Source organism: Trachemys scripta, chromosome 7, assembly GCF_013100865.1.
Source record: "Trachemys scripta elegans isolate TJP31775 chromosome 7, CAS_Tse_1.0, whole genome shotgun sequence".
NCBI lineage: Eukaryota > Metazoa > Chordata > Testudines > Emydidae > Trachemys > Trachemys scripta.
Window position 1 is genome coordinate 47,462,876 of NC_048304.1, and position 11,649 is coordinate 47,474,524.

Sequence of the window (11,649 nt, forward strand, 5' to 3'; positions counted from 1 at the left end):
TGCTCCTAAGCAAGGCAAGGAGAGAATCAGAAGGGGGACATCTATTATGTCTTTAATAATTTCTTGTTGCCCAAGGTGATCAAACAACAAAACCATGCAAGAACCACTGATTATCTAGCAAAAGTGAATCCCCTAGGCCATGTGCCCTAGCATCCCCTTCACACTCCTTAAAATGTACTGCCCTTAATGGCTTCTGGGCTGAAAGTTGGCTCCAATTATCTGTTTCTGGCATAATACCATCACCCATAACATCAGCTCATTACCTGTAGGCCTAGCACATCCCCTCTCACTTTTGGGGCACTCAAGGGTGGACAGATCCTTGAGTTCCAATTACATGACCATCCCTCTGCTGTCTGCCATTACTTACCTTATCAAATTTAAATAGGCTTTCCAGGAACTTCCCTGGGTCCTGAAGAAGGCCCTTGCCCGGCTCCCAGTAGTCATCCACCTTAGAGCCTGGCTTGTCTCCAGCCACTTTCTTGGGCTTGATTCCTTTCATAATACAGACAGCTTCAATCACCATCTTCACCCCAAGGGGAGGTCTCTGCATAGCTCGCACCTAGAAAAAATAAGTGTCCCTGTAAGACGGGGAGTTGGTCAACACAGCCCTTAACCTGATTTTCTGCACTGCATATTGGCAACTATTGCATGTCAAAAATAGATGGTGCTGATGCCCCATAAGGACTGAGCAATTAAGCACTAGGAGCTTTAACTCTGTCTCCTTGTGTGTAGGCCTAAAAAAGTGGTCTCTGTTTATATGGTCCCTGTGTTTGAAGAAGGGTCTTCTTTGCCGGGGTGGTGAGGGTCCCTTCATGGCACCAATGTGGAGATGTAACTCATTCCCCTAGCACTAAGGAACACCAGTTTGCCCAGCCCAGCTTTTGACACAGGAAGGGGACTGAATCCTGTATTATTGTCATATACTATCCAAAGTGGAATTTCTTACCACAACCTTCCATACAGTGCATGTAGAGGGGTGGAGAAACTTGCCCAAGGCCACAGAGTCAGTCAGTGGCACAGCCAGGAACCACATCCAGGGAAACACCAAGTTCTCTGTTCAGATTGCCAGACACCATTTCCCCCATGATGGTGAACTTTACAATGTCCCTTTAAATCTGGGTTTGCTGATTCTCAAAAGTGTAAGAGTTGATTGTCTCTATTCGGCAGGATTCTCTGTATCACTGCTATAGCCATTCCCCCAACTCAGGATCTCTCACACGTGTGCTGACTTGTGTTTAACATACAAGCAGATTTTATGCCATGCATACTGGTCATTCATACACTCTGTAAAATAGTGATGTGAGGCACATGATATCACTAGCTAGTGATCTCAGTGGTGTGTGGGGTGGGATATAATCTAACTACTGCCTATACCTAATCAGAACCTTAGCATGCATGTTATGATTTCTTACCCCTATGTAATTATCCCTCCTTTTTATTCAGGCTACACAGTCTGTCTTACAGGGTTTGGGGTTTCTGCTTTGTCATTCTTTCAGTGCTAAGGCCATGAGCAAAATTATTACTGAATACAATGATTGATAAAGCATCTCACCTGAACCAGCAGGTGTGGCTTCTGATCCAGGAAAGGGGGTCAGGGACTCTCATGGCTACAGGTGAAATCAGCATGATTGATGAGGAAAGACTCATTTAAGTGAGGCCTTCAAGTGCTGGTAGATTTAAGTAGGAACGATAGTGCTGGTGAGTATTACCAGGAGCCTGTCCTTGATCCTTTGGGATGGGTATCTCTCCACTTTCCTTAGGGCTGTAAATGCTACTGCGTGGTAGCTACATGATCTGCCTTCATTAGAAAACCCCTGGATCCCACACAGACCTGGTGTGTTCAGATGGGTTCAGCCAATAGGCCTGAGACAATGGGCAGTGAGGGTGGGTTCACTGCTTGACTCTCTGGGTTTTCCTATTGATCTCTTGCTGCCCTGGGGGTTGGTTTGCTGAAAGGTGTGCCCTGAACTCAGGGCTTTGTCTTCAGAGCTGGAGAAGAGACTGATTGGAGTCCTCGCTGGAGCCAGAGAGTGCTGCACAGGGTAGATCTGGTGGCTGCTGAGCAGAGCTGTGGGAGTGTTGTGCCTCCATGGGAGGACAACAGAAATACACCATGTCGTTTTTTTTTTTTTTTTTTTTTCAGCATTAACTACTCTTGCCATGTTCACCCGGAGACACTCCAGGGGCTTCTTACTGGACACAGTCAACAGAGGGGCAGAGTTCGTGGAGACCCTGAAGACTGTCTACCCCATGGCTGATGCCCTTCACGAGAAGGACTTTGACTGGCTCTTTGACTGTCCCGAGACGGAGCAGTTCCTTGAGTGGTTCTGTAACACAGTAGGGGAGGAAAATGTACTGAGTCCTGGGGAAGTGGAAGCCTATCAGACCCTGCTCAGTTCAGGGAAGCTTATTCTGGAAGGTGAAGCCCTAGAGCAGGTGCTGCAAACCTGCCGCCAATGCCCGCAGCTGAAGGGTGCCATGTCAGAGGATGAGGCTCTGCCCCTAGAGGCACTGGAGCGAGAGGCACAGGCATTGCATAGCCATAGAGCCTGCCAGCTGCGACGGCGCAACAAGCTCCAGATCCGTGCAGCTAGCCTGAAGCAGGAGCTGTGCCACTTGGCAGACAAGGAAAGGAAGGTGGGCCGGGTGCTGAGGAAGGCCCAGCTGGACTTAGAGATGGAGAACTCTCAAACCAACAGTGTTCTGAGCCAGGTCTGCAAGGCAGCAAACCAGCTGGCGGAGTGGTACAGGGAAGCTGGGAATGGGAGGCTTCTGGTGTTGATGTCTGAAGCAGATCTGGGCCACTACATGGAGCTGGAGGAGCTGGCCACAAGAGCTTTAGTGGCATTCATCCAGAAGGCACTGCCAGGCACCACCCAGGTTCCAGATGCTGAGGGGGCAGGCTTACAGGGAGTGAAGAGACAGGGAAGCTCCCAAGCAAAGCCGGGTCCTCAGGCCCCAGCAGGGTTAGCTCAGACTGTGCTGCCAGAGAACATTGGGAGTCTCAATGAGTGTGAGGCGGATCCCAAAGTGGGTGTAGAGACCCAGGAGGAACTGGTCAGGGAGACAGTGGCAGGGGTCCCCCAGAAATCCTTGCCAGAAGAGGACAACCGCTCCAAAGCAGAGGCTGCAGGTGTGGAAGCCCTATATGGTCAGGACAGCTGCCAGGAAATGATGAAAGGACTAGCAGAAGCTGCCCACATAATGCTATTGGAGAGCATGGGGGGTCCTGAAGCCAAGCTCTTAGAGAGCCTAGGCAGCTACCAGGAGGAGCTGGATCGCATGGCACTGGCTTACATCTGCAGCCAGAAAGAGCTAATCACCACCTCAGCAGAAGTTGACGGTATCTGGGCTGGACTGCAGTGGGCAGAGAGGGCCATGAAGAGCAGCAAAGAGAACAAGGTAGGGGTCTTCTCCTCTCTCCCTGCTCCCGTCCTCCACCCTTCCAGTAGCAGTGGCACCTGGGCTGTGGGAAAGCCTCTGATTTAGGTGTGGGTAGGAGCCAGTATATATTATAAGGGGAGATAAAGCTCCACCCAGGGCTGCTTCTGCAGAGTTCAGGAAGACCTTTCATATCTGTGAGTGCATGTCTCTTGGTTGTGCTCTGCTTTGCAGATGGTGGAGGATGAGCTCAGCCTTCACATAGCCACCTTCCAGGAGCAGCTGTGTGCCCTCCAAAGTGACATAGACCAGACCCAAACCCAACACCTTGTGCCCCTCCTTCAGGCCACTGCTCACCTCCTTCACTTGCCTGTCCTGCGTGCAGAGCTCGATGGGGAAGCAGTTCACCTTGGGTATACCACCTTGAAGCAGGAAGAGGTTGCGGGGCAGCTGATGGCCCAGCATAGCCGCTTGGAGCTGCTGGGGTTGCAACTGAAGCTGGAGAAGAAGGAGCAGCAGCAGGTGGGGACCTGTCTGGAAAAGATGTTAACTGCCCTGCAGGAAGCCAGTGCCAATCTACAAGGGCGGCTTGCCTGCTTTGAGGATTCCAGCCTGTACATCAAGATCTGTCCACGCACTCTGATAGATCCCAGTGATGTCACCACCATACGGTAAAATTGCTTTGCCTTGGAGTTGGGGAGAAGGCGTGATGCCCGTCAGTGGGGGAGTAAGTCATAAATTATTAGAGACCTAGAGATGCTGCCATATGAAGAAATCTTTAGAAAAGAGAAGAAGAGGGGAGTATGATGGATCCAAAATAATGAATAGTCTAGAAAAGGCAAATCTATTGCTTCCTTTTCCCCTCTCACAATACAAGGCGAAGGGCCAGAAACTGGGTAGATAAGCTTCTTGTTTGACTTACCAGTCTTACAAAATGAAATTGTTCCTCTGCCAGGTTTGCATCAAAAATAGTCTCTAGCGCCAATGATGCAGACATTTCAGCCAGATAGATGCAGAGCTGTGGGCATAGGGAGGAGCATGGACCTTCCACACCCATCTCCTTCCCTATGCGTCAACAAGGGCATATGTTCAGCCATGCTCCAGCCAGTGGGTACTACAGCTATTTGGAACCCCTTTGCTGACACAAACTTCCTCTGTGGGCAAATAACCTGGTAATGGACAGTTGAAGTCTATGAAACACCTGGTGAGGACTACTGTTAGTGACAAGACAATGGAGTGGATGGACCATGGTTCCGATCCAGTCTGGCAATCCCTAGGTGTGTGCCTGATTCGCTTTCGTGGGCATTGAGAGATCGCACATCCCCATTGAGATGAATGGGAGCAGCTCCAAGTGAGCTGCTCCATCTTCTCGGTCTAGAGGTTCAGGCAGACCCTACTGCATCTAGGCACTCTCCTATTCACAACCATTAGAGCTAGTCACTCTCTCTTTAAATGAAGGCTTAAATTCTGCAAAATCTGATGGGCTCCCAGAGATGTGGGGGTGCTAGCTCCATCCAGTCCCTAAGGGAATCATTGCTCCTTAGCTCTGGCTGTTGCCTTCACTCTGTGTTGTCTTTTTCCCCCCCTCTCAGGCTCTGGGAGATGCTGGAGAAGCAGGGCCAGGAGAAGCAACTCTTCCGCACCTACGAGACACTGGCAAGCCGTGGCTCGCGCCTGCGCCAGGAGCAGAGGATGCTGGAGGTGCAGCTTGCAGTGTCCCCAGCCCAGCTCCCCATGCTGGAGTCTGATGATGAGATGCTCTATAAGATGATGTATAGTGACTCCAATCAACTACTGCTGAATGCCCAGGTGTGCAAGGACCCCCAACCCCTGGGATGGTGTCATCACTTGCTTTTCTTCTCCACATGGTCTCTCTGGAGGCCTTCTAAAATCATGTGACCTTGCCAGCCAATCAGCAGTCATGGGTCATGTTGCAGAGATATCTGTATTTTGCTTGCAGCATCCCCTTTGGATTATAGGGGATCCTGATAGGCTGGTGTGGAGCTGCTTTCTCCTTCAGCTCCATGATTCATTAATGTAATGGCAGGATGATTTTCCTTTCCTACACTTCCACAACACGGTTGTTTGGATTTTTCCCCGTTCCCTGCAGGAGCTGGCTGAGCCTATGGAGCAACTCTGTGCCACGCAGGCCAAACTCTATCAGATGCTGATGGACCTCCTGAGTGACCTGAAGGCCAAACGGAAATCCCTGCAGACCCACTTCCAGCGGACGGAGCGCAATCTCTATGTGCACTTCTTCCATGATGCCAACCGGCTGAGGGAGGTGGTGCAGCAGCTGGAGACACAGGCCTTAGCCTTCTCCTAGGGCTCAGCAATGGAACAACTCCACCCAGCACCCAAGGGAACAGGTTGAGGAGATTTTTGCTGCCTGTTCTGGAAGTGTTTGCCCCAAAGGGTGGAGAATCGCAGAGATCCTTGCTATACTGATAAGTTACATATTACTTTGTCCTGTCCTCCTCCTCACAGTAAACAGATCAAATCCCCACCATGAGGCTTGTACCTGGGGTTGACACTGGGGTGGAAACCTGCCCCTACCATGTATTAAAATCTGTGTCACTGAGGGTGGGTGGATTTCTCATGGTGCACAGGCCACTGTGAAGAGAAGTTAACGCTCTTCCATGATTCATAGTGGGGGAAACCTCACAGAACTCTGCATTATGCCCACGGAGGCTGGTAAGAAGGGGAGTGCACTGCGTGGGCAGACCAGGGGAGGGGTGAGTGCCTGGAATTCTACGCTCCTCATCCAGTGCGGTGGGCTAGAGCTGGCTGGAAGGATGGTGTGAGTGGGGCAGCAGTGGAGCAGTGAACAGGTAAAAAATAAAGGCATGTTTCATGGTATTTTTCCGAATGAGATATTGATTCATAATCATGGGGCAGGGTATGTGTGCATCTGTCTCTGTCCTTCCTGGTTCCATCTGTCTCCTCTCCCCTGCTGCTCCAAACCTAACCCTGTGAAGGAAAAGGGGAGCTTGTTTCCCAAGGCCATCTGCTAAAGACCTCCTTCCTGTACTGCTCCAGAGCTGAAATGTGTGGCTTAGCTCAGAGCTTTTTTTGACGGTGGGCTTGCTTGGCACTGCTGACCTACTGAAATCAGGAACGGGCCTCCTTTCTCCGTGGTTAACTCTAAAGCAAAGACAGTTATTGAATTCCATTAAACTACGCTAATTATGTTCACTTCCTCCCTTTTTTTTAAAAAGATATTTAGTGTCCAGCCTCTCAAGCCTGCATCTACACTGAAGTCCTCTCTGGCCAGAGAAGAGAGAGAGCTCCTGTAGCAGTAATGCAAGCTACATTAAGCTGCCCTGCCATTAAACCTCCAAACCTGATCTAACCAGCCTATTATACCATGATGGTGTGGACAGTTGGCATCTGCTCACAATAACACATCATCCCTGGTGTCCTATAGCCAGCCTAAAAATACTGAAGGCAGACGAGCTAGCTGCATGTGCTGGCTAGGAGTGAGAGGACTGTGACTAAAGCTGTTATTTAATAGTCTGCATCTAGATTGTGCAAGTGATTGGACTGTTTAAGAGCCAGTTCTCCCTGCTGAGATAAGACCACTTGGATGTGTACAGGTAGCCAAACCTATATGGCTGTTCATCCCTTGCCTTAGGGGGTCAGGGGCTGCTGCTTGTCATGATGGTTAGAGATATCAGGGATGGACAAAATAATACTTAGTCCTGCCATGAGTGCAGGGCACTGGACTAGATGACCTCTCGAGGTCCCTTCCAAAGTACTATGATTCTATGTGGATGCTGGTCCAGTTCCTAATGTCATTAGTTCACTTAGATTCATTTCGCAAAGCCACTAAAATGCTTTCAGCTGGTAGCCAACTCTTTGATTACTGTTTGCCTGGGCAGGTTTTGAAATGGTGACTTCAATGTGACTGCTCCAAATCCCATTGTTAAGGCCCTACCAAATTCACGGCCCTGAAAAATGCGTCACGGACTGTGAAATCTGGTCTCTTCCCACCCCCGTGAAATCTAGTCTGTTGTCTGCTTTTACCCTATACTATACAGATTTAATGGGGGAGACCAGCGTTTCTCAAATTGGGGGTCCTGACCCAAAAGAGTTTGGGGGGGGGGGGGTTGTGGTATTGCCACCCTTACCTCTGCGCTGCCTTCAGAGTTGGGTGGCTGGAGAGCAGAGTAGCAGCACAGAAGTAAGGGTGGAAATATTTTTCCATACCACTCTTACTTCTGCGCTGCGGCCTTCAGAGCTGGGTGGCCAGAGAGTGGCAGCTGCTGACTGAGGGCCCAGCTCTGCAGAAGGATGGGCAATACCATACTAGGGCAACCTTACTTCTGTGCTGCTGCTGGTGGCAGCTCTGCCTTCAGAGCTGAGCTCCTGGCCAGCAGCCTCCACTCTTTGGCCAGCAGCAGTGCAGAAGTAAGGGTAGCAGTACCGCAACCCCTCCTACAATAATCTTGTGACCTGCCCACAACTCCTTTTTGGGTCAGGACCCCTACAACTACAACACGGTGAGACTTCAGATTTAAATAGTTGAAGTCATGAAATTTATGATTTTTAAAATCCTACCACAGTGAAATTGACCAAAATGGACTGTAAATTTGGTAGGGCCCTACCCATTGTTGTTGTTCTCCTGGCTCATCTTGTCTAATGATATGGATTCACGTTAGTAAACATTACTGTGAAGCTGCTTGGCGTCTCAGCATGGTAAGGCTCTACAAAAATGTACTTTAAGATTTTTAAAGGACCAGGAATCCTGAATGATAGAACTCAGTCATGGCTTCAGAAAGGAGATTGCAGATTTGTGCATAGGTATGGATTCTCCTGCTAGAGTCCTTTACAGCTATGATGCAGCCTTGCTCCATAACACAGTGCCTAGGGGCACTCGTTGACACAGTGATTCAGAGAGGGCTGCACAAGAAAGACATACTCACGAAAAGCATTAATTCCCCCCACCTTTTATTACCTCTGTGACATCATTTTTGTTAAGATTTCTTAGGCTGGCTAGAGCAGCGTCCAGTGCAGGGAGAGCTTCGGCCAGGTCCTTCTGGGCATCGTCTGCAATGGCCTGGGCTGTCTGAGCTTTCACTTTGGCTTTCATCTCTTCGGCCTGCACGGCATTTCGAGTCTCCTCCGCCACAGCTGTGTCCACCTGCAGTGCCAGACACAGACTCAGAACAAGGGCACTATTTTCCAAAGGCCTGAACTGATGCACCTGCGCTGCTTGGCTCAGGGCCTTGTTTTCATTGACAACATCCAGTGTTTCCAACTACTCTCTGTGTGTGTGTGTGTGTGTGAGAGAGAGAGAGAGAGATTGATGCCTGATGAAATCTGCACAGGGTACAAGATGAATTCTCCTACTCGAGCATCACAGACTCATAGTGGGATCTGAACGTCGGCATGGAAGTCTATTCTAGTTTGTGCATTGCTGCTAGCAGTACAGATTTTTCAGCTGACATTTATGTCACTGCTCTGTTGATGGATGAGCTGGAAGAGCCTACAGCTCCCTCTCCCATAGTTGCTGCATTCGCTCTGCGGGCATAAACTGCAGTAAATGCTTATTTTTGGCAGTACAGTGAGCGGACATGAATTGGGACACACCTAAGTGACAGCTCTGAGTAACAAGGTGCTTCTTTTTTAAGTCACTTTTCTGACTGTACCTAGGCTTTTTAACAGCTTCAGTCTTGCATGGTTTAAAAAAACACTTGGGAAGTCCAAGAGGGGAAATGCAATGGAAACAGGGCCTTTCTTATGAGTGGATCAATTAAAGGAAGAGGTGTGGGGACAATAAATAGATTGAAAATGATTGTCCCACAGGGCCACTATAGATCTAGGCTTGTTTGCAAACTTGAGCAGCTTATTACATGTGATCAGGCTGATTTACCATATCTTGCTGGGTATAGCCTTAGGCAAAATGGGACATAGCCACTTGAGGAGCACCTGTCTCTCTCAAAGAAAGGGAGAGCCACAATTACAGAACTCAGCATCAATACTGGCCCTCCAGCAGAGGACAACTGTGAATTTCAAGGCTTCTAACTGTAAAGTACCTGGCTCAGCATTGTTTTTACATACGGTCAAGGTTAAAAACACTTTATATGCTCTGTACCAAGCACTTGGGAATGCACTGATAGAATGCTCAAAGGGCTGACTGTGCCCGACAATACACATTCAAATAATAAAGGATGTTTTTAAAAGGAACAGAAAGAATCCTGCTAATGGTATTAGATCATTACTAGATGGAAATGGGAGAATTATCAATAATAATGCAGAAAAGGCAGAAGTGTTCAATCAATATTTCTATCTGTATTTGAGGAAAAACAGAGGATGCAGTCTCATCATATGGCGATAACACTCTTTCCATTCCACTAGACGCTCTGGAGGATATTAAACAGAACCTACTAAAGATAGACATTTTTAAATCAGTAGGTCCAGATAACTTGTATCCAAGAATTTTAAAAGAGCTGACTGAAGAGCTCGCTGGACCATTAATGGTGATTTTCAGTAAGTCTTGGAGCACTGAGGGATTTCCAGAAGACTAGAAGAAAGCGAATATTGTGCCAATTTTTAAAATGGATAAACAGGATAACTCGGGTAATTATATGCCTGTGAGCCTGACATTGATTCCAAGCAAAATAATTAAGTGGCTGATACAGGACTCGATTAACAAAGAACTAAAGGAGGGAAATATAATTAATGCAAATTAACAGGGGTTTATGGAAAATAGATCCTATCAAATTAACTATCTTTTTTGGATGAGATTAAAAGTTTGGTTGAGAAAAGTAACAGTATTGATGTAATATACTTAGACTTCTGTAAGGTGTTTGACTTGGTACTGCATGACATTTTGATTAAAAAACTAGAATGATACAAAATTAATACGGCACATATTAAATGGATTAAAAACTGGCTAACTGATAGGTCTCAAAATGTAACTGTAAATGGGGAACAGGCAGTGACAGGTCTGTTTCTAATGGAGTCCCACAGGGATCAATTCTTGGCCCTACGTTGTTTAACTTCTTTATCAATGATCTGGAAGAAAACGTAATATCATAGTGATAAATATGCAGATGACACAAAAATTGGGAAAGTATTAAATAGTGAAGAGGACAGGTCACTGATCCAGAGAGATCTAGATTGCTTGGATACAAATAAATATGCATTTTAATACAGCTAAATGTATACATCTAGGAACAAAAACGGTAGGCCATATTTACAGGATGGCAGATTCTATCGTGGGAAGCAGTGACTCTGAAAAAGATTTGGGGGTTGTGGTGGATAATCAGCTGAACATGAGCTCCCTGTATGATGCTGTAGTCAAAGGAGTTAATGCCATTCTGGGATGCATAAATAGGGGAATCTCGAGTAGGAGTAGAGAGGTTATTTTACCTCTGTATTTGGCACTGGCGTGACTGCTGCTGAAATATTGTATCAGTTCTGGTGCCCACAATTCAAGAAGGCTGCTGATAAATTGGAGAGGGTTCAGAGAAGAGCCACAAGAATGATTAAAGGATTAGGAAACCTGCCTTATAGCGATAGACTCCAGGAGCTCAATCTATTTATCTTAACAAAGAGAATGTTAAGGGGTGACTCGATCACAGTCTGTAAGTACATATATGGGGAACAAATATTTAAAAATGGGCTCTTCCATCTAGCAGAGAACGGTCTAACGTGATCCAATGGCTGGAAGTTGAAGCTAGACAAACTCAGACTAGAAATAATGTGTACATTTTTAATGGTGAGTAATTAATCACTGAAACAATTTACCAAAGGTTGTGGCAATTTTGAAATGAATGCAGGATGTTTTTCTAAAAGCTCTGCTCTAAGAATTATTGTGGGTAAGTTCTCTGGCCTATGCTATATAGAAGTTCAGACTACATGATCACAATAGTCCCTTCTGGCCTTAGAATCTATGACTCCATACAGTAGGTTCTTTTGCACAGTTTCCCATGTCAATTACACCATGTTACAGGGAGTGGGGAGAGAGAAAGGAGAAGAATCTGTTTTTGAAGTGTAAAATACCCCACCTAACTTCGCCTGTGTCTTCTGCACCATTTGCTGGGGGAAAGGCTGTGTCTCTATATAAGCATCCTGTACCTTTATTTGTTCCATGGTTGCCAGTGTGTCTTTGGCTGCCTCTGCCAGAAGGGGACGTGCTGATTCTAGCTCTTCCTGCATCTTTGCTACATCTTCTGCTGTTCGCAGTAGCTAGAGGAAGCGAGAGCAATTCAGTCCCTTAGGTACACTGTTCAGTGAATGCCAAGGTAATACGATGCCATA

At 47.3% G+C, this 11,649-nt stretch overlaps 1 protein-coding gene across 2 annotated transcripts in view; it reads right to left on the bottom strand.

Moving 5' to 3' along the window:
• Window positions 1-11,649, bottom strand: part of DNAH1 (dynein axonemal heavy chain 1) — an 87,845-nt gene that overhangs the window by 38,096 nt on the left and 38,100 nt on the right. For both annotated transcript variants that reach the window (XR_004646371.1, XM_034774979.1), the window contains exons 33-35: window positions 11,467-11,577; window positions 8,339-8,524; window positions 368-559 (exon numbers count right to left, since the gene is read on the bottom strand). Coding sequence is in view for 1 of the 2 variants with exons in the window: in XM_034774979.1 (XP_034630870.1) it covers window positions 368-559; window positions 8,339-8,524; window positions 11,467-11,577 (489 nt within the window). In the remaining variant the exon portion in view is untranslated. The remainder of the gene's footprint in view (window positions 1-367; window positions 560-8,338; window positions 8,525-11,466; window positions 11,578-11,649) is intronic.